Source organism: Micromesistius poutassou (genome assembly GCF_964030765.1).
Source record: "Micromesistius poutassou genome assembly, chromosome: 14".
NCBI lineage: Eukaryota > Metazoa > Chordata > Actinopteri > Gadiformes > Gadidae > Micromesistius > Micromesistius poutassou.
The window spans coordinates 13,587,471-13,609,726 of NC_140284.1; the positions used below are offsets into that span (position 1 = coordinate 13,587,471).

The 22,256-nt window shown below is 45.1% G+C and overlaps 2 protein-coding genes across 2 annotated transcripts in view; one reads left to right on the plus strand and one right to left on the minus strand.

Moving 5' to 3' along the window:
* LOC311358212 (uncharacterized protein) overlaps positions 1 to 911 on the plus strand; it is a gene marked incomplete at both ends in the record, with an annotated part of 6,479 nt that extends 5,568 nt beyond the window's left edge. Inside the window, one exon of the mRNA XM_084478220.1 lies at positions 903 to 911. Coding sequence (XP_084334346.1) covers positions 903 to 911 — 9 coding nt within the window. The remainder of the gene's footprint in view (positions 1 to 902) is intronic.
* kalrna (kalirin RhoGEF kinase a) overlaps positions 270 to 22,256 on the minus strand; it is a gene marked incomplete at its 5' end in the record, with an annotated part of 113,408 nt that continues 91,421 nt past the window's right edge. Inside the window, 21 exons of the mRNA XM_084478590.1 lie at positions 270 to 2,562; positions 2,824 to 2,962; positions 3,504 to 3,652; positions 4,856 to 4,907; positions 5,452 to 5,530; positions 7,125 to 7,289; positions 7,380 to 7,508; positions 9,459 to 9,580; positions 10,152 to 10,314; positions 11,281 to 11,308; positions 11,447 to 11,503; positions 12,398 to 12,515; positions 16,077 to 16,360; positions 16,797 to 16,969; positions 17,247 to 17,418; positions 17,791 to 17,976; positions 19,206 to 19,283; positions 20,150 to 20,200; positions 20,292 to 20,384; positions 20,587 to 20,673; positions 20,963 to 21,032. Of these exons, the coding sequence (XP_084334716.1) occupies positions 2,005 to 2,562; positions 2,824 to 2,962; positions 3,504 to 3,652; positions 4,856 to 4,907; positions 5,452 to 5,530; positions 7,125 to 7,289; positions 7,380 to 7,508; positions 9,459 to 9,580; positions 10,152 to 10,314; positions 11,281 to 11,308; positions 11,447 to 11,503; positions 12,398 to 12,515; positions 16,077 to 16,360; positions 16,797 to 16,969; positions 17,247 to 17,418; positions 17,791 to 17,976; positions 19,206 to 19,283; positions 20,150 to 20,200; positions 20,292 to 20,384; positions 20,587 to 20,673; positions 20,963 to 21,032 (2,953 nt within the window). The 3' untranslated portion in view covers positions 270 to 2,004. The remainder of the gene's footprint in view (positions 2,563 to 2,823; positions 2,963 to 3,503; positions 3,653 to 4,855; positions 4,908 to 5,451; positions 5,531 to 7,124; positions 7,290 to 7,379; positions 7,509 to 9,458; positions 9,581 to 10,151; positions 10,315 to 11,280; positions 11,309 to 11,446; positions 11,504 to 12,397; positions 12,516 to 16,076; positions 16,361 to 16,796; positions 16,970 to 17,246; positions 17,419 to 17,790; positions 17,977 to 19,205; positions 19,284 to 20,149; positions 20,201 to 20,291; positions 20,385 to 20,586; positions 20,674 to 20,962; positions 21,033 to 22,256) is intronic.

Below are 22,256 nucleotides of genomic sequence, written 5' to 3' on the forward strand. Positions count from 1 at the left end.
ACACTTTCCTTCTTTGTGGGTCGGACTGTTCACTTCACAGGGAGTTCAACGCTAAACCTTTACCCATAAGTCATTGCACTTGGCCCCAATGATAATCTTTCTATGGTTCGGTCTTCTGAGTCTCATTTGTCTTTTTCCAATAAAGCCTTTGGCTCCATCTAGTGCTCACACACAATAACAGCTATGAACCTTGAGCATGGGAGATAAGAAGGACAGTGAAAACCCAGTTTTAGAAAACAAGCACTGAGTTTATTAATGAGCATTAGGAACCATTCTGTCTCCCTCTGGTGGATGCATTGAACACAGCGCGGCTTAGAAGGCATCCATCGCTAGCAGTGCCATGCTGCATTGCGTGCTGGTTAAGCACGGGAACTACAAGCCTCAACCGACCTCTCTCTAGTATGGAACCAGCTTCCCTCCGATCTAAGACCCCTCACGCCTTAACTACCTGAGCTAGTTTAACCATAACCCAAAACCACCTAGCCTTTACCCTTAACAACCAAACCTTAACCATAACCCTCTGCATTGAGATCATGAACATTGAAGTTGTTTAATTTGTGTATAATGCATTGCCTTTCCATTTTCTAATACAAGAGACTACTGCTTCATGGTTCACAAACAAGTTGGGCCATGGGCCATTTTTTGGGCCCATTGAGAGAGACAGGTCATTAAGGAGCAGGTAGGGGTTATAATGGTTATAATAAAAGTGCGTGCTTACATTTGTATTTCACAATCACCCGCTGAATCAACTGAAATGCTTCCTATTTCATTGAATTAAATGCTTCTTTGCAGAACATTGAAGAACATTGCAATGTAGGCCACAAGAGACCTCTGATAAATCAGAACACAATACATTTTACATTCAACAGTATGAACACAACCTGTAACTCATTACCCCACAGGGTCAGTAACCCCACCTCCAACAGGACAGGTTTATGTTTGGAGAACAGACTACAACAGGAAAGGTGTGTTTCTATTGACTTGAACACCTCCCCTAGTCCAGTAATGAATGCTTCCTCTCTACCTGATTCCAGCAGATGTAAGGAGTGACAAAGCTCCATGATCTGTCCCAGAATAAACAAGGTCTATAAGATATCTCCTCACATTATGGACTGAACCATTCCATTGAGGACGTTGATAAGGAGTATTATGTTTAGTGAGTCCAGCCGAGTTCATCCCTCAGCAGATGATCAGCTGGTCCAGTCTCTCCTGGTGGTTCATAGATTATGTGGGAGCGACCAAAGGAAGATATCTTCTCAGCAGGGACAGAGGTTGAGGAGGTTGCCAGGGTAACAGAAAGCTGAAGGATTCTTTTTGCCACCTTGTATCGCCCCCTCATGAATAAATGGTGGAGGAGAGAGATGGATGATAGGATGGCTCAATGTTTAACATTGACCTCTGGTTTGTTCAAATGGCCTGCTACTGTACAGTTTATCTACAGTGTGTCTCTGATGATGGATGGTACCATGCTAGAAGCTAATGAGGGATGATGACTCAGTATGATGATGTTGAGGCTCCCTGCAGCAATCCCACAGAGGCTGTGTCCCCCTAAAGTAAACTTCTGGAAGCTGAGTGCCGCAGCTGACTTCCTCACAGTGTGTTTTGCGGAGCTTGTCCTCTTTTCACTCACAGTGTCTTTGAACTGCTCCAGTATCCCCTGACACAGCAGCTCCAAACCCTTCTTCTGCTGCAGTTCCCCTGGATAACTAGAGTGGTGTTGCCAGACGGTTCCTGTCCTGCCAGAGTGTACCTGGAGGTCAGCTTACTAACCTATTGTTGGTCACCCAGGCAACAGTTTCAGCAGAAAGATGACAAAGTCTTGAGTTGAGTTTCCTGGTGGTACTGGAGTGTTTGGAGGCCCTTGAGGGACCAGGTGTGTCCAGCTGGTCCAGGTGTGTCCAGCTGGTCCAGGTGTGACCGGCTGGTACAGGTGTGACCGGCTGGTACAGGTGTGTCCAGCTGGTCCAGGTATGTCCGGCCGGTCCAGGTGTTTCCATGGGTCCATCACAGTGTGCTTCCGAGGCCCGTGCTGACCAGGCCCTTGATGTTGGTGATGGCTTGGACATCGTGGAGCTGTCGTCTCCGGTCGATGAAGGCCGTCAGCCGGCCCGTATCCAGCGGCATCCTGGAGTACTCCCCGCCGGTCGCCCCCCCCCGGCCCACCCAGGGGTGCTGCAGGCAGGAGGTGGTGCTGGGTCTCTTGCGAGGGTCTTGGTGCAGAGCGGTGGAGATAAAGTCCCGCGCAGCCTGGCTCACGTCCAGGAAGTACTGGTCCGGGAAGCAGAAGTCCCGGCGGCAGATGTTGACACAGGTCTCCTCGGGGGACTCGTCCAGGAAGGGCGAGACGCCGCTCAGTGCTACGTACGCCAGCACGCCCACACTCCACACGTCTGTCGCCGTGGAGACCGGCGAGCCCTGGACCAGCTCGGGGGCAGCAAACTCAGGGTTGCCTAGCAACAAGTGGACATAGCGCCGGTTGGCGGAGAGCTGGACGGCGTCACCGAGGTCAATGAGCTTCACGGCCGGGACGACCGAGTGAACGTCCAACATGATGTTCTCTGGCTGAAGAAAGGGAGAGAGGGACAGAGAGAGAGACTATCTATATCTGCATTTTCACATTAATCACCAATGATCAAGAAAGTGATCAAGATCAAGAAATGATCAAGAAAGTTCCAACCAGTTAATTCTGGTGTATTCATGGTATGTCTGGTTCTACAAGATTCAACAATCAGAAGGTAGAAGCCTTTCATGATGTGACTCCTCCCAGCAGACAGAACATCATGGATGGGTGGATACGGTGGAGGCATGCGGTGGAATTCTCACCTTCAGATCCAGGTGTGCCACCCTGCAGGTGTGCAGGTGCTGGAGGGCCTCCAGGGTCTCCTTGATGAAGAAGGCCACCTTCTCCTCCAGAAGAGCATCATGGGAGGCCAGGTAGTCAAGGAGACGGCCTCCTTCCAAGCTACAGACAGGAAACACAATGTCAGATCAGCTCAGCCAAACCTTGGTCTAGGTTATGGTGAGGTGGGGGTCCTCTGGTCTAGGTTATGGTGAGGTGGGGGTCCTCTGGTCTAGGGTATGGTGAGGTGGGGTTCCTCTGGTCTAGGTTATGGTGAGGTGGGGGTCCTCTGGTCTAGGTTATGGTGAGGTGGGGGTCCTCTGGTCTAGGTTATGGTGAGGTGGGGGTCCTCTGGTCTAGGTTATGGTGAGGTGGGGGTCCTCTGGTCTAGGGTATGGTGAGGTGGGGGTCCTCTGGTCTGGACCAGGGTGAGGTTGGGGTCCTCTGGTCTGGACCAGGGTGACGTTGGGGTCCTCTGGTCTGGACCAGGGTGAGGGGGGTGGACCCTGGTCTGGGTTCTGGGGGTTGGACCCTGGTCTGGGGGTTGGGGTCCTGGCTCTGGGTTGGGGTCCTGGCTCTGGATCTATAGCATCAGCTCACAGCTCCAGGACTAGGATCAGGGAGGAGGGGGTCTCGTAGGCTCTGGGTCTATAGCATCACTCACAGCTCCAGGACTAGGATCAGGGAGGAGGGGGTCTCGTAGGCGTCCAGCAGGGCCACCAGCTGGGGGTTCTGGCCGTGCTGGAGGAGCTCCGCCTCCTGAGCCATCTGCTCCTTCTTCTGCAGCTTCTTGCTCACGATCTTCACTGCGACCTGCAGCAGACAACAACAATCAACCTGGGGGGTATTCCATCAACCAAGCTAAACCCAAAGCCGGGCTTATTTTGCTTAGCCTGGCTTCTTTCAGCTAGAGTTGCGTTCCATTAATGTGGCTTAAGGGAATCTCCGCTAAGTAACCATGGCAACTTATCCGACCAAACAACCATCAAGCTAAACATAAAGCCGGGCTTCTTTCAGCTGGAGTTGCGTTCCATGAACGTCACTTAAGGGAATCTCCGCTAAGTAACCATGGCAATTTATCCGACCTAACCTGGTCGGGAGCAGGTTAACTGTCAGGCTAACTTGAGCGGTGTTTCAGAGAAATCCATCTGTCAGCAACAATTGTACCATCAGAAGGTTCCGCCAAGCCCAGTCCTCACAATTTTGTCATAAATGTACATATATGAAGTAGCCTACAAACAGCGTGTATTTTCACTAAGGGTCTAAGATTAAATGACGCAAATGAAATAATTCAATGAATTGCTATCTATTATTACTGTGGCTATTTGTTCAACACATTTTTACACAAATCTATGTATTATCGCATTATCAGTAATCAGTGGCTGGGTGAATGGTCTAGCACTTGCCCTGTGATACGTGCGACCCGAGTTAACTCGACACGTTAGTCCGACACGTTAACTCGAGACTATCTCCCTGCTTTTAAATCCATGGTCAATATTAAATTAAAATATGTTACGCTTAATACTACTTATGCATTCAACAGATCGCCGATTTTTGTGCCAGGCAGCCTCCCTGTTTCTATTAATGGTTACGGTGTTCCCTTTTTGAGTTATTATATGCGTGTACTCCTCATAGACCTCCACAAGCAGCTTCTGTTCGCCGCTGGAAAAGATCCCGCTCTGTCCTTTTCGGACATTTGATCCATGATTCGACATTCACGGTTCTGGGCTGGTTACATATCTCGTGAACGCGCGTAATCCATGATAACGTGAGCCTGGTTTGAACTAACCTGAGCAATGCGCGGCTGAACTGCGTTGATGGAACGGCTTTAGCCTCAAGTGGAAGTTGGCGCTAGTTCTAACCAGGCTTAATCAACTAATCGCCGCTTTCATTAGCGACTTTGATGGAATACCCCCCTGAACACTCAACTGACACCTTGAAGCAAACAAAAACAATAAACAAAAACAAGACACACAATAGTTAACAACAAGAGTAAACAGGATGTTGAGCACACACCTCTTTCTTGGACGTTCTGCTCAGACACTTCTTCACCACTGAGAAGCGCCCCCTGCAGGACAGACCGGGTCAGGAGGTCACAAGTTAATCCAACCGGTGGGAGACTGGTCCAGTACTGACCACTGGGGACCACGGTGGGAGACTGGTGCAGTACTGACCACTGGGGACCACGTGGGAGACTGGTCCAGTACTGACCACTGGGGACCACGGTGGGAGACTGGTGCAGTACTGACCACTGGGGACCACATGGGAGACTGGTCCAGTACTGACCACTGGGGACCACGGTGGGAGACGCTGCAGGTGTAATCTCTGCCACCCCTTAATGAAGGCGCTCTAAAGGCTGTTTACCTCAGTAGTACCCAGTAGTATCCAGTAGTACCCAGTAGTATCCAGTAGTACCCAGTAGCACCCAGTAGTATCCAGTAGTACCCAGTAGTATCCAGTAGTACCCAGTATCCAGTAGTACCCAGTAGTACCCAGTAGTACCCAGTAGTACCCAGTAGTACCCTGTAGTACCCAGTAGTATCCAGTAGTACCCAGTAGTATCCAGTAGTACCCAGTAGTATCCAGTAGTACCCATTCGTATGGAGACTCACCTTCCCAGCTCACAGATCTCAGAGAAGTTGTCGTGGAAGTTGTCTCTCCAGAGGACCGCGGTCCCATCCAGGCTTGAGTCTGGAGAGACCACTAGTTAGTACCTTAACTAGTACCATTCATTAGTTAGTACTTTAACTAGTACCATTCATTAGTTAGTACTTTAACTAGTACCATTCATTAGTTAGTCCCCTTAACTAGTACCATTCATTAGTTAGTACCTTAACTAGTACAATTCATTAGTTAGTACTTTAACTAGTACCATTCATTAGTTAGTACCTTAACTAGTACCATTCATTAGTTAGTACCTTAACTAGTACCATTCATTAGTTAGTACTTTAACTAGTACCATGCATTAGTTAGTCCCCTTAACTAGTACCATTCATTAGTTAGTACCTTAACTAGTACCATTCATTAGTTAGTACCTTAACTAGTACCATTCATTAGTTAGTACTTTAACTAGTACCATTCATTAGTCATACACACACATTTACTACACACTAATACACAATACACATATATACATATTTGTGTGTGTATTAGTGTGTGGTAAATGTGTGTGTATTAGTGTGTGTATATGTGTGTGTATTAGTGTGTGGTAAATGTGTGTGTATTAGTGTGTGGTAAATGTGTGTGTATATGTGTGTATTAGTGTGTATATGTGTGTGTATTAGTGTGTGTATATGTGTGTGTATTAGTGTGTGTATATGTGTGTATTAGTGTGTGTATATGTCTGTGTATTAGTGTGTGTATATGTGTGTGTATTAGTGTGTGTATAAATGTGTGTATTAGTGTGTGTATATGTGTGTATTAGTGTGTGTATATGTGTGTATTAGTGTGTGTATTAGTGTGTGTATATGTGTGTATTAGTGTGTATATGTGTGTATTAGTGTGTGTATGTGTGTGTATTAGTGTGTGTATTAGTGTGTATATGTGTGTGTATTATTGTGTGTATATGTGTGTATTAGTGTGTGTATGTGTGTGTATTAGTGTGTGTATTAGTGTGTGTATGTGTGTGTATTAGTGTGTGTATATGTGTGTATTAGTGTGTGTATGTGTGTGTATTATAGTGTGTATGTGTGTGTATTAGTGTGTGTATATGTGTGTATTAGTGTGTGTATGTGTGTGTATTAGTGTGTGTATTATAGTGTATATGTGTGTATTAGTGTGTGTATATGTGAGTATTAGTGTGTGTATTAGTGTGTGGTATATGTGTGTGCATATGTGTGTATATGTGTGTATATGTGTGTATTAGTGTGTGTATGTGTGTATTAGTGTGTGTATTAGTGTGTGTATATGTGTGTATTAGTGTGTATATGTGTGTATTAGTGTGTGTATATGTGTGTATTAGTGTGTGTATTAGTGTGTGTATGTGTATGTATTAGTGTGTGTATGTGTGTATTAGTGTGTGTATGTGTGTGTATATGTGTGTATTAGTGTGTGTATGTGTGTGTATTAGTGTGTGTATGTGTGTATTAGTGTGTGTATTAGTGTGTGTATTAGTGTGTGTATATGTGTGTATTAGTGTGTGTATTAGTGTGTGTATGTGTGTGTATTAGTGTGTGTATGTGTGTGTATTAGTGTGTGTATTAGTGTGTGTATGTGTGTGTATCTGTGTATTAGTGTGTGTGTTAGTGTTTGTATGTGTGTATTAGTGTGTGTATGTGTGTGTTACTGGTGCTGCAGGGCAGGGTGACGGGCTCGGAGGCGGGGGACGGGGCCCCGGAGCCCCAGGGGCTGGAGGCCCGGACCCTGAACAGGTAGTGGCCCCCCGGGATGAGACCGTCCACCTGCACACACAGCGCCCCCGTGGAGGAGGACGGCTGCCAGGAGAGGGCGTCTGGAGAGAGAGAGAGAGCTGAGCACACGCACACACACACACACACGCACACGCACACGCACGCACACACGCACGCGCACGCACACTCACCTTCCTGGCGGTAGTCGAGGGTGTAGCTGACGTTGGCTGGGGTGGAGGAAGTGGGTGGGTCCCAGTGGACCATGACGGACGTACTGCTCACCTCCTGAACCACAGGTTTACCTGGAGCAGCTGGCACACCTGGACACACAACAACACACCTGGACACACCTGGACACACAACAACACACCTGGACACACAACAACACACCTGGACACACAACAACACACCTGGACACAACACAACACACCTGGACACACAACAACACACCTGGACACACAACAACACACCTGGACACACAACAACACACCTGGGCCTAGTTTCCCGATAACGATGGAGCCATGCTCGTACGATCATTCTCACAAAGGATCTTTCGATGCTTTGTAAATTTTTTCCAAGCGTTTCCCGAAACTGCACTGCTCTCACGACATTCGTAGGCTTGTAACTGTCTACTGACACTGTGCTGAAATGGGCTCTGTAGGAGGGGGAGACGCAGGAATGTTGTTTGATGAAACTATATTTTGTGGCAGCAAAAAAATATCTCCCGATCAAGGCCAACAGCAGGGTAGCCTACGAAAAAAATAGACTAATATGAATGCTACAAATATTAAAACACAATTGATTAGGCCTAGGCCGACATATGCTACGCACCGCGCATACATTTTTTCACGACATTTTCCCCCCTGAAATAATTCCATATTAGAAAAATTAAAAATGTGTCTGTGTGACAACTATAGCATTTATCTAAATGTGCTGATTTCTGAAACATGCTTTGCGCTGCAAAGAAGGCAGACTTTCTCTGATTCCACATTAGGTTTCATTGATTGGCGTGCACTCTCTAGTCTAGAATCTTTGCTGTAAACATTAAAAATCCAACATTCCATTAATTCATTATCATTCAAACGCAGAGGCATTGACACGGCTATTGCTGTTGCGGGTCTACATCCTGCCCATATTGTTGGGCAGGGGTATGATGGTGCGGGCAATGTAAGCGGGAAAGGCACGCATTGCAGCACAGTTTTCCACAGCAGTCTACGTTCACTGCAGAAACCACGCTCTCAACTTGGCGTTTGTGCACTCCACTAAGGTCAGGGATGTTCGTAACTGTCTAGACACGGTCCAATAAATAGTGAACTTCATCACAGCCTCACCGACGCTCCTACAGTGCTTTATGGCAATCAATCGCAACAAAAAACGCCTGCAGAAATTCTTCCGACACCCGCTGGTCTCAGCATGATTCATGTACAGTATGTCTTCTGTCATTGATCAATATGAGGACATTTTAACCATGATGGTTGAATTAAAATCAGAGGGAGACAGCCAGTGCAGCTTGCGAGCGACGGAATCATTTGATTTTATTATATGCCTTGTGACGTGGCGTTTGATCGGTACATTTCGGCTGCGCATGCATTTTTGGAATTTTAAATTGCCACAATAAATTATATTTTTGTTGACTTCTAACATGTCTGTCTTTGCTGTTTAAATGTAACAGTAGTCTACAAGTAATATATCGGTGGTAACCACTGTTTTTTGGGGTATTGCGAAATTGCACCCGCTGGAATTCAGTGGTATTGGATGTGTTTTAATAAAACACATCCAATACACGGAATGTCCAGCTGGTGACTCCACTGAGGCTATAGTAACGATGCTCTTAGCGCTCTACGAGTGCCCCTGGAGTCCTCATTAGCTACGAGGGTTTTCATGACGTTTGTTACGCAACAATGCTTTCGGGAAACGGTGTGAAAACTCTACGATGCTCATACGATGAACTCGATGAACGATGGCCCTGTACACACTTCAACACACCTGTACACACCTGTACACACAACACACCTGTACACAACACACCTGCACACACAACACACCAACACACCTGTACACATAACAATACACCTGTATACACCACAACACACCTGTACACACCTGTACACAACAACACACCTGTACACCTGGACACAAAACACACCTGTACACAACACAACACATCTGGACACACAACACACCTGGACATACATTAACCCCCTGTCCAGACCTGGATATGAGTCACAGGTATAAGGCTCTGCCGGCCTCTAGGAGGAGAGAGAGGGCACCTTGAACTTTGATTGAAGCAGAGGTGGAGGCGGAGCCATGGTCGTTAACGGCAACGCAGGTGTAGATCCCAGTGTCCTGAGGCATCACGTTACAGATCTTTAGCAAAATGTCTCCAGTATCCCTAGAAACCAGGAGACGAGGGCAGAGGAGACAAGGAGAGAGGAGAGGAGACAGCAGGGGAGATGAGGAGAGAGGAGACAAGGAGAGAGGAAAGGAAGAGAGAGGAGACAGGGAGAGAGGAGAGGAAGAGAGGAGACAAGGAGAGAGGAGAGGAAACAAGGAGAGAGGAGACAGGGAGAGAGGAGAGGAAGAGAGGAGACAAGGAGAGAGGAGAGGAAACAATGAGAGAGGAGACAGGGAGAGAGGAGAGGAACAGAGAGGAGACAAGCAGAGAGGAGACAAGGAGAGAGGAGACAATGAGAGAGGAGAGGAAGAGAGGAAACAAGGAGAGAAGAGAGGAGAGACAAGGAGAGAGGAGACAAGGAGAGAGGAGACAATGAGAGATGAGACGAGAGGAGAGGAAAGGAGAAGAGGAGGGGAGGAAATGAAAGAGGATCAGAATCCTGATTTGTGTCAAAATCTTTCTCTCTCTCTCTCTCTCTCTCTCTCTCTCTCTCTCTCTCTCTCTCTCTCTCTCTCTCTCTCTCTCTCTCTCTCTCTCTCTCTCTCTCTCTCTCTCTCTCTCTCTCTACCTGATGGTGATGGTGAGGCGGGCGGTGTTGACCACAGGGTTCTGGTCTGGTCCCTTTAGGGCGATCGAGGGCCTCGGTCGCCCACTGATTTTACAGCGCAGGGCCACCGTCTCCCCGACAACACAAACCCTGTCCTCGAGAGGGGCCAGCACCTCAGGGGCCACTGACACACACACACACACACACACACACACACACACACTCAATATAATCAAATGCAGACTAAATTTATTTAATGTAATCTAATGTAGTCTAATCTATTTAATATAATCTAATGTAGTCTGATGTAGTCTAATCTACTTAATATAATCTAATGTAGTCTGATGTAGTCTAATCTACTTAATATAATCTAATGTAGTCTAATCTACTTAATCAAATCTACTTAATGTAGTCTAATGTAATCTAATGTAGTCTAATCTACTTAATATTATCTAATGTAATCTAATGTAGTCTAATCTACTTAATATAATCTAATGTAATCTAATGTAGTCTAATCTACTTAATATAATCTAATGTAGTCTGTAGTCTAATCTACTTAATATAATCTCATGTAGTCTGATGTAGTCTAATCTACTTACTATAATCTAATGTAGTCTAATCTACTTAATCTAATCTATTTCATGTAATCTAATGTAGTCTAATCTACTTAATGTTATCTAATGTAATCTAATGTAGTCTAATCTATTTAATGTAATCTAATGTAGTCTGATGTAGTCTAATGTAGTCTGATGTAGTCTTATGTAGTCTAATCTACTTAATGTAATCAAATGTAATCTAATGTAGTTTAATGTAGTCTAATCTACTTAATATAATCTACTTAATGTAGTCTGATGTAGTCTAATGTAGTCTAATGTAATCTAATGTAGTCTGATGTAATCTGATATAGTCTAATGTAGTCTAATCTACTTAATATAATCTACTTAATGTAGTCTAATGTAGTCTAATCTACTTGATATAAACACTCTAGAGGCTGAGCAGCGTACTGCCCTCTAGAGGCTGAGTACTGCCCTCTAGAGGCTGAGCAGCGTACTGCCCTCTAGAGGCTGAGCAGCGTACTGCCCTCTAGAGGCTGAGCAGCGTACTGCCCTCTAGAGGCTGAGTACTGCCCTCTAGAGGCTGAGCAGCATACCTTCCTGGATGAAGTTTGGGTTGATGAGCTGAAATAGAAGAGTTGATGTTAGTTCAGAAGCACTGGCAATAGACCTAGTAACAATACGGAGTGTGTGTTTGTGCGTGTGTCTGTATGTGTGTGCGTGTGTGTATGTGTGTGTCCGTGTGCGTGTGTGTGTGTGTACCTCCATCCCGGTCTTGGGGTCGTCATCACAGTCTGACTCCTCAGAACTGTGAGTCTCCTGGTTGGACAGGAAGTGGAGGAGAGGAGAGGAGGAGAGGAGGAGAGGAGAGGAAGAGAGGAGAGGGGAGGAGAGGAGAGGAGAGCAGAGAGGAGGAGAGGAGAGGGGAGGAGAGGAGAGAGGAGGAGAGGAGAGGGGAGGAGAGGAGAGGAGGGAGGAGAGGAGAGAGGAGGAGAGGAGGAGCGGGACTCCATGGGGAGGAGGAGAGGAGGAGAGAGGTTTATTTGTGACCAGGAATAGCCCCGTCATACTTACTCATCTCCATGGAAACCAGAAGTGCAGCTGTTAACATCTTGTATGTTGGCTACTGAAGGACGTTGGGCGTTCTGCCAGAGCTCTGAGGCTGGCTGGGCTACACTACACTACCTGGAGCTACACTACGCTACCTGGAGCTACGCTACATGGAGCTACCTGGGGCGGTCGTGGAGCAGGGAGGACTCTGTATCACTTCCTGGTCACATGGTCTCCTACTGTATGATCGTATCCAATGATATTAGAACGTTAGTTCAGAGTCGACTAAAACACTGTCAGTACATCATGGAGGGCGGGGACTCACTTCACCGCTATGATTGGCTGGTTGGCTCAGGAGTGCACTTACACACACACACACACACACACACACACACATAAACACACACAAAAACACACTTGCACACACAAACACACACACACACAAACACATGCACACACAAACACACACACACAAACTCACACACGCGCACACACATACACATACAAAGACACACACACACACACATGAACAAACACACACACACAAACACACATCCACGTACAAACGCACACACACACACACACACACACACACACGCACAAACATACACACACACACACCAACGCCGTGCAGGTATAGTTTGGTTTAACGTATGAACTCACTTTGGCCCCCTGAGGGGAGGGGGGGCGCGGGGGGGGCGTGTCTTTGGGTTTACGCAGGAGACCATTCTCCTGACCTTTGACCTTCCGGGAGCGCAGCGTGTTCCACGACAGAGACTTCCTGTGTGTACAGGAACCAATCAGAGATACTTCCTGCTGCTCAGCCCAGCTCGGCCAATCAGACCAAGGAGAACATGATTGGTTGGTTAGCGGGAGAGAGAGAGGGAGGGCGGAGTCCTACTGTATGTTTCATATTATCATAATTCTTTAGAATTAAGGTGATTCTAATTATTATGATTATTGTACTCATTATTATCATTGTAATGTGTGTGTGTGTGTGTGTGTGTGTGTGTGTGTGCAGTGTTTGTGAGTGTGTGTGTGTGCAGTGTTTGTGAGTGTGTGTGTGTGTGTGTGTGTGTGTGTGTGTGTGTGTGTACTGCTCTATAGCAGCACTAATTGGAAGCCTCTTTATCTGGAGGTGCAGGTGTCACCTTTACCCTTAATGTACAGAATGGACTGAGACTCTCTGCAATCTAACACTTCCTTTTAGCCAAATATGGATTTTGCCATGATATGTACTTATTTATCAAATCCAAATAAAGATGTAAACTGTGTGAATGTGTGTGTTGGTTGGTTGGTCTCGACCAGTGAAGTGAGTTAAAACTTAAAAGACAGACAAGCAACCAACTTGAAAAGCCCACAAATTGGTGCTAGAAATCTGGTTATGGTCGAAACCACTAGTCCTACTGGTCCACTCTAGGAGAACATCTAGTCCTACTGGTCCCTGCTGGTCCACTGTAGGAGAACATCTAGTCCTACTGGTCCCTGCTCTGTAGGAGAACGTCTAGTCCTACTGGTCCCTGCTGTGTACGAGAACGTCTAGTCCTACTGGTCCCTGCTGGTCCACTATAGGCCGCAGAACATCTAGAAGCTGGTTCTACAGCTATTCTGCACTCTATTCAACGGTCCAACTGTGTGTTGCTATTCAGTTCTCTGGATAAAGCCTAACTCTTCAGTTCTCTGGATAAAGCCTAACTCTTCAGTTCTCTGGATAAAGCCTAACTCTTCAGTTCTCTGGATAAAGCCTAACTTTTCAGTTCTCTGGATAAAGCCTAACTCTTCAGTTCTCTGGATAAAGCCTAGCCCTTCAGTTCTCTGGATAAAGCCTAACTCTTCAGTTCTCTGGATAAAGCCTAGCCCTTCAGTTCTCTGGATAAAGCCTAACTCTTCAGTTCTCTGGATAAAGCCTAACTCTTCAGTTCTCTGGATAAAGCCTAGCCCTTCAGTTCTCTGGATAAAGCCTAACTCTTCAGTTCTCTGGATAAAGCCTAACTCTTCAGTTCTCTGGATAAAGCCAAGCCCTTCAGTTCTCTGGATAAAGCCTAACTCTTCAGTTCTCTGGATAAAGCCTAACTCTTCAATTCTCTGGATAAAGCCTAACTCTTCAGTTCTCTGGATAAATCCTAGCCCTTCAGTTCTCTGGATAAAGCCTAACTCTTCAGTTCTCTGGATAAAGCCTAGCCCTTCAGTTCTCTGGATAAAGCCTAGCCCTTCGGTCCTCTGGATAAAGCCTAACTCTTCAGTTCTCTGGATAAAGCCTAGCCCTTCAGTTCTCTGGATAAAGCCTAGCCCTTCGGTCCTCAGGATAAAGGCTAACTCTTCAGTTCTCTGGATAAAGCCTAGCCCTTCAGTTCTCTGGATAAAGCCTAACTCTTCAGTTCTCTGGATAAAGCCTAGCCCTTCAGTTCTCTGGATAAAGCCTAACTCTTCAGTTCTCTGGATAAAGCCTAACTCTTCAGTTCTCTGGATAAAGCCTAGCCCTTCAGTTCTCTGGATAAAGCCTAACTCTTCAGTTCTCTGGATAAAGCCTAACTCTTCAGTTCTCTGGATAAAGCCTAACTCTTCAGTTCTTTGGATAAATCCTAGCCCTTCAGTTCTCTGGATAAAGCCTAACTCTTCAGTTCTCTGGATAAAGCCTAACTCTTCAGTTCTCTGGATGAAGCCTAGCTCTTCAGTTCTCTGGATAAAGCCTAGCCCTTCGGTCCTCTGGATAAAGCCTAACTCTTCAGTTCTCTGGATAAAGCCTAGCCCTTCAGTTCTCTGGATAAAGCCTAGCCCTTTGGTCCTCTGGATAAAGCCTAACTCTTCAGTTCTCTGGATAAAGCCTAACTCTTTAGTTCTCTGGATAAAGCCTAACTCTTAAGTTCTCTGTTTTTCAGCCTAACTGTTCAGTTCTCTGGATAAAGCCTAGCCCTTCAGTTATCTGGATAAAGCCTAACTCTTCAGTTCTCTGGATAAAGCCTAGCTTTTCAGTTCTGTTTTTCAGCCTAACTCTTCAGTTCTCTGGATAACGCCTAGCACTTCAGTTCCCTCGATAAAGCCTAACTCTTCAGTTCTCTGGATAAAGCCTAGCTTTTCAGTTCTCTGGATAAAGCCTAACTCTTCAGTTCTCTGGATAAAGCCTAGCTTTTCAGTTCTCTGGATAAATCCTATCTCTTCAGTTCTCTGGATAAAGCCTAACTCTTCAGTTCTCTGGATAAAGCCTAACTCTTAATTTCTCTGGATAAAGCCTAGCCCTTCAGCTCTCTCTGGATAAAGATTTGAGTACATCTCCCTAGATTGAATATATACACAGTCACAGGTGAAGCTTCCAGTTTTAACATCAGCAGTAACAATGTAAACTCTAGTTGTGTAGTTTGGCTGTAGCTGTATAGGTGTCATTTAGTTTTCTATTTGTGTAGTTGTGTAGTTGTGTGATGTAGTTCCTTAGTTGGGTTGTGTATTAGTGTAGTTTAGTTGTGTAGTTGTGTAATATAGTTCTTTAGTTGGGTTATGTAGTTGTGTAGTTGTGTAGGCCAGAGAATCGCTGAGTTTGACTTCTGCACTCATAGTTTATTTACAAATATTAACAACTACAATCTGTGACACATCTTCATTCTATCACATTAAACACGGTCATCATCATCATCATGGTGGTACCAGAGTGGAACACGTTCAACACGTCTAAGCAGATATTGCACAGCCTGGATCAGAGCTGACATCTTAGTGCAAAGCAACCCTGACAGGAATGTTGTAGAGCTTTATAACTTTATACACAGTCAACACAAAATAAATCATAACAACCAAAATTCCTGAAAAAATACAGTATGAACTTGACAGGAGGAGGAGGAGGATGAGACCTCTCTCCTCTGAGACCTCCAAAAATCAAACAGGAAACAAAAACTGGGTAGGAACTGAAATCAGAGTCCATCCTGCTGACTGCTGCTGCACTCAGTTCAGCTCAGTTTGGTTTAGTCCGGTTTGGTTTAGTCCAGTTTGGTTTAGTCCGGTTTGGTTTAGTCCGGTTTTAGCCAAACTGGCAGAATCAGATAGAAGCGTGTGTGTGTGTGTGTGTGTGTGTGACACAGGGTGGAGCAGCGTTGTGTGTGTGTGGTGTGTGGTGGGTGTGTGTGTGTGTGTGTGTGTGTGTCAGGATGGAGCAGTGTTGTGTGTGTGTGGTGTATGTATGTGTGTGTGTCAGGGTGGGTAAAAACAGGTCAAATAAAAAAATACAAAAAAAGCCAGTCTCACTTGGACACCCGTCAGCCAACCAGAGTCAGCCTTCTGTTGAGGAACAACCAATGAGGGAGGGTCTTAGTCTGCGGTTGGGGAGGGGGGAGGGGGTTGGGGGGGCGGGACTTACTTGATGTCGTTGGCCCCAGCCGCAGCAGAGAAACAGGAAGTGGAGGAGGAGTCTTTTATGGGCTTGGTAGGCGGAGCCAGGACATAACCGGGCACCCAGCCCTCAGCAGCAGGCGATTGGCTGTCAGCCGGCCGATACACCAGATACATCTTCTGCTGATTGGCTGCCAGGATCTGGACCGTCTCTCCCTGACTCACACAGATCTCATTCTCCTTCAGAGCCGAGTAGTCCTGAGACACCAGCATGGTGGAGGAGACCCCGTTACAGCTCCTATCATCTCCTCCCTGAGGAGAGGAGGAGAGGGGAGAGGAGGAGAGGAGAGGAGAGGAGGAGAGGAGGAGAGGAGAGGAGGAGGGGAGGAGGGGAGGAGAGGGGAGGAGCAGAGGAGAGGAGGAGAGGGGAGAGGAGGAGAGGAGAGGAGAGGAGAGGAGGAGAGGGGAGAGGAGAGGGGGGAGAGGAGAGGAGGAGGGGAGGAGAGGAGAGGGGAGAGGAGGAGAGGGGAGAGGAGAGGGGAGAGGAGGAGAGGGGAGAGGAGGAGGGGAGAGAGGAGAGGAGGAGGGGAGGAGAGGAGAAGGGAGGAGGAAGGTCATGGTATGTTTGAAGACAACACACTACTACAACATCTGTATACATAACTCTGTATCTATCAGGTTCTATCTGTGTATCTATCAGGTTCTATCTGTGTATCTAGTTCTATGTATGGACGTGTCAGGTTGTCACCATGGAGCCGGCGGGGGGGCGGTCCTCCTCTCCCAGCCCCAGGGAGGAGGCGGGGCGCGGCTGGGAGGGGGGCTGGCTCCGGGAGTCGTGGAAGGAGGAGTGGTTTCTGTTGAGAGAGGAGGTCCTGCTGCCGGCGCAGCGCTCCTTCTGGTACTCGATGGGAGACTGCAGAGCTGAGGACATGAGGGCAGCAGGACCAGGGCTCTATCAACCTGAGTACTTAAATAAATCATAATTTGACTCAAAACATTTAAATAACAAAGTATTTTATTTAACTTTAACTATCGCTAATAAAATATAGCCTGATAGATTCACGGTTGAAAATTACATAGCCATGTAGTCATAGTAGCGGTAGTATTAGCAGTATTCATCCAAGCTGTATTAGATATACATATGTTACATATGAATACTAGAGACACACACACATGGGTGTGTGTGTGGTTTCCTCACCGGTCAGGAAGTTGCTCTGGGCTTCCAGGACTTCCTGGATGTGTTTGACCCACAGCTGCTTGACCTCGGCGTTGGCGGCCTGCAGCGTGTAGCGCTCGGCTGAGCCGTGGTGACACAGCACCAGCCTGCAGGGGTCGCTGTCCGCCGCCTCGTCCAGCCCCAGCACCGCCACCTACACCCCCCCGCCCCGAGCACCTATCAGCACCTCCAGACCCTTCTTCAACTGGTAGCCAGGTGTGTATTCATATAGTACTGGTATTGCAGTATTAGTATCTTGATACCCTTCTTGAACTGGTAGCCAGGTGTGTATTCATATAGTACTGGTATTGCAGTATTAGTATCTTGATACCCTTCTTGAACTGGTAGCCAGGTGTGTATTCATATAGTACTGGTACTGCAGTATTAGTACCTTGATACCCTTCTTGAACTGTAGCGAGGTGTGTATTCATATAGTACTGGTATTGCAGTATTAGTACCTTGATACTCTTCTTGAACTGGTAGCGAGGTGTGTATTCATATAGTACTGGTATTGCAGTATTAGTACCTTGATACTCTTCTTGAACTGGTAGCCCGGCGTTGAGGAGCCCTTCCTCAGCAGCTCGCTGAAGATGACGATCTGCTCGAAGAGGAACACGCGTCTCTCTTTAGAGCGCGACAGCACGCCGCCGTCCTGCTCCGTCACAAAGAACGTCTCCTGCTGGAGCAGCTTGCCCTGGCTGGTCAGTTTACCCTGAAATACATAAACAGCATAATATACATATCATATGCATGATAATAATACACATAAACAGCTTCATAATGTACATATCATATAAATACATAAACAGCTTCATAATGTACATATCATATATATAATATACATATCATATACATTCACATGATAATAATACACATAAACAGCTTCATAATGTAATATCATATAAATACATAAACTTCATAATGTACATATCATATATATAATATACATATCATATACATTCACATGATAATAATACACATAAACAGCTTCATAATGTACATATCATATAAATAATATATAATCTACATCATAGAATATACATTCACACGATAATAATACACATAAACAGCTTCATAATGTACATATATAAATACATAAACAGCTTCATAATGTACATATCATATAAATACATAAACAGCTTCATAATGTACATATCATATAAATACATAAACAGCTTCATAATGTACATATCATATAAATACATAAACAGCTTCATAATGTACATATCATATACATCACATGATAATAATACACATAAGCAGCTTCATAATGTACATATCATATACATCACATGATAATAATACACATAAACAACTTCATAATGTACATATCATATACATCACATGGTAATAATACACATAGAATATCCATTTGAATCCATGCTGGAGCAGCTTGCCCTGGCTGGTCAGTTGAAAAAGTATCCACCACATATTTATAATAGTCTTCTTCTCTCTTCTTTCATGTCCAGAGACCAGCGAGGAAGAATCCTCATTTACAATGTTGACGAGTTACAGAAATACAGAGATAAAACCAACACAAAACAATCAAGTGTTGTGTTCTAATACACATCTAATACACATAGAATACATAACTGATACACATCTAATACACATAGAATACATATCTGATACACATCTAATACACATGGAATACATATCTGATACACAACTAATACACATCTAATACACATGGAATACATATCTGATACACAACTAATACACATGGAATACATATCTGATACACAACTAATACACATCTAATACACATAGAATACATATCTGATACACAGCCTAGCTGGTTAGTGTAATATAGTATAGTTAGTGCTGGTTAGTCTAATATATACTATCCATGTATATACATATACAAGCTATAGCAGGTTGCTAACTCTGAATGTATAACATGTATAACATGTATATAACAGTAATATCATCCATCCCCACCTCAAAGCCCTGCAGCCGGCCCAGGTTCATCATGTCGTTACACAGCTTAGGCACCTGGGACATCAGCTCCACCGCTTTCTGTTGGCGAGAGAGATAGAGAGAGAGAGACATTAAGAGACAGAGAGAGAGCGAGAGCGAGAGCAAAGAGAGAGAGAGAGAGAGAGAGGAGAGAGAGAGAGAGAGACAATGATACAAAAGTAGAGAGATTATATATTTGGAGTATTCCATTGGTGTCTTTTTGTATATTTAGTTAACAATATTCAACTTTTTGATATAAATTACAAATATCTTTTTCTTTATTTGTTCACTTTTATATTTACACTACAAATATTGTATAAAACTGTTACATATTAAACTGGGCCTACAATAACATGTATGACAGCTTATAGTGTCATGTATAAACACACCTTGTTATTGTGCATACAATACTAAGGTTTAGTAACAAAGCTATAAAAAAGCTATAACAAAGCTAACCCTAACCCTACAGGTGGAGGGTTTGAGTCCTTTGCTTGAAAAGTTACGAAACTATCCATTGTTCACAAGAGGCGCATTATGTTTAATAAATACCTAACTCACAATTTGCTTTAGTAAAAGGTCCTGACCAGATGGCTGGTGTGACTGTGATAGTGATGGTGACGGATACTGATCTCATGATTCATGGGTAGCCTATCATCAATTTTGTTTAAATTAAATATGTTATTGAATGCATCTTTGAAAAATAATATGTTGGATTCATGTTAATGTGTATTTTCAGAAATATTAAAAAATATATATAATAATCGAAGAATAATTTGGCGACTCCCCTGCAGTACCACTGCCAGCCCACTTGGGGTCGTGACCCCATTGTTGAAGACCTCTGATCCAGTACATAGCATGACGTCATCCAGTACATAACATATGGTATATGACAACATAAAGAACATTCTAGGTTTTATAAGCAGTACCTCAATCTGTTCACAGTCTATTCCTGCCTTGGAGCTGTACTTCAGGAAGTCCTGGAAGAGAAACACAACTCAGTCCAAGCAGACACGATCGCTGTCCTACACTCACCAAACCAGCGTGTGTGTGTGTGTGTGTGTGTGTTACCTTCAGCAGCAGCTGGTATTTGGTGATTCTCTGAATTGGTTTGATGAGAAAATCACTGATTGACAATCTGGACTGGAGGACCTGCTGTATACCCTGTAGACACACACACACACACACACACACACACACACACACACACACACACACACACACACACACACACACACACACACACACACACACACACACACACACACACACCTGTTAAATAGCTGCCAAGTTATGTTTGTTTTCAGATTTCCCATGAGCCTCCTGGGAGCCCCCCCCACCCCCCCACCCTCAACGCAGGACTTACATCAAAGTATTTATCGTACTCGGCCACGATGAACTCTGACTTGGGTTTGTTCTGACAGTACACCACGTACATGTGTAGCCTCCGAGCCTGGAACACACACACACACACACACACATTTATCATCATGTGCAGCAGTCACGAGCAGCGGTCACTAATGCATGACTTCCACCACACTGACAAACTGATCTGTGGTGGACGGCCACTGCTTCACCCATTAGACGCTCCACCACGGTCACATGGCCTGAAGGCAACACACACACACACACACACACACACACACACACACACACACACACACACACACACACACACACACACACACACACACACACACACACACACACACACGCACACAAACACCCCCCCCCCCCCTCACATGTTTGATGAAGAGCTGGGGCAGTAGCTGATGGTCCTCCAGACATTTCTCCAGCTCTCCTACAAAGAAACTAAGAGAGAGAGGAAGACACTGTTGGATCTGAGTTCAGCTCAGTGCCTGAACGCTCATGAAACCAGATGTCAAATCAGATGTGCAACCAGGGCTGCATTCCATGGGCCCTATCTTGCACCCAGCGCAATTGACTTTCTACACCGACGCATGTGTCGTTGCTAGTTTGCACCCGGCGCAAAGCTGATTTTCCCCGCAGCAACCAGGCACCACTACACTTGCACCTGGAGAGGCGTGTCGGCGAAAAGCAGAGGCGTGTTCCGGCGCAAATGATACTTGGTGCTATTTTTGTGATCTAAAAATTGCACCAATGCAATTGTGCTACTGACCGAAAAATTCCTGGTCTAAATGCACTAGCGGGTAGTACAATACGCTTACACACATGTAGGCTATACACAGCACAAACATGCAAACGATTAGCCTGATTTAAATATTATGATGTCAAAGATTTTTCATATGTTTGAAACTGCATAAAATAGCATGTGGATTGTGGAATTTTTTTTTCTCCATAGGGGCTGCATGAATGAACACAGTAGGCCTATAGTAGGCTATGCCACACGTTAAAATAATAATAATAACAATAATAAACTCGAGCAAAGTATATTCCTGCCTTCCAAAACAAAATCTCGTTTTAGGGTAAATGGTTGGTTAAATGATTTCGGAAACAGCTGATACAGCGGTAAGAAGTTGTACTTTTAGATCAATGCATCTGCAAAAACCGTAGTACAGCAAACACATATGTTCTTGACACAGACATCGTGTACAAGCCCATTACTTTTAGGATTGATGAGTATTTGATCGTGAGAAAACATAGTTTTACCGCGAGTGAGTGTTTAAAAGAATGAATGAATGCGGGTGATGCTTGGCGCGCGTGTGTGTGCGCACCCATCTGTTTAAACACACGCAAACTAAACACGTAACACATAATGCAGTCCATGGCGATGTATATTAACAGGGGGACACATGCATATTATGAACACAAGTTGATAACGATAATGTATACAATACTGGTAACAAAGGATGTTTGTTAATGTATTGCCGCATATGAGACCCACAGTTTCGAGAACCGCGTCCGCATATCATATGTGTTAAGTTGTCTTTGCCGAAATTTACATGACGACTTTTCTGAAGTTGGAGAAGAAAACGCTATTCCATGTGTGAATTAGGCCTATTATTTGGCCATAAACGGAGCCATTTGAAGTTTGAAATTCATGTGGTCATGCAT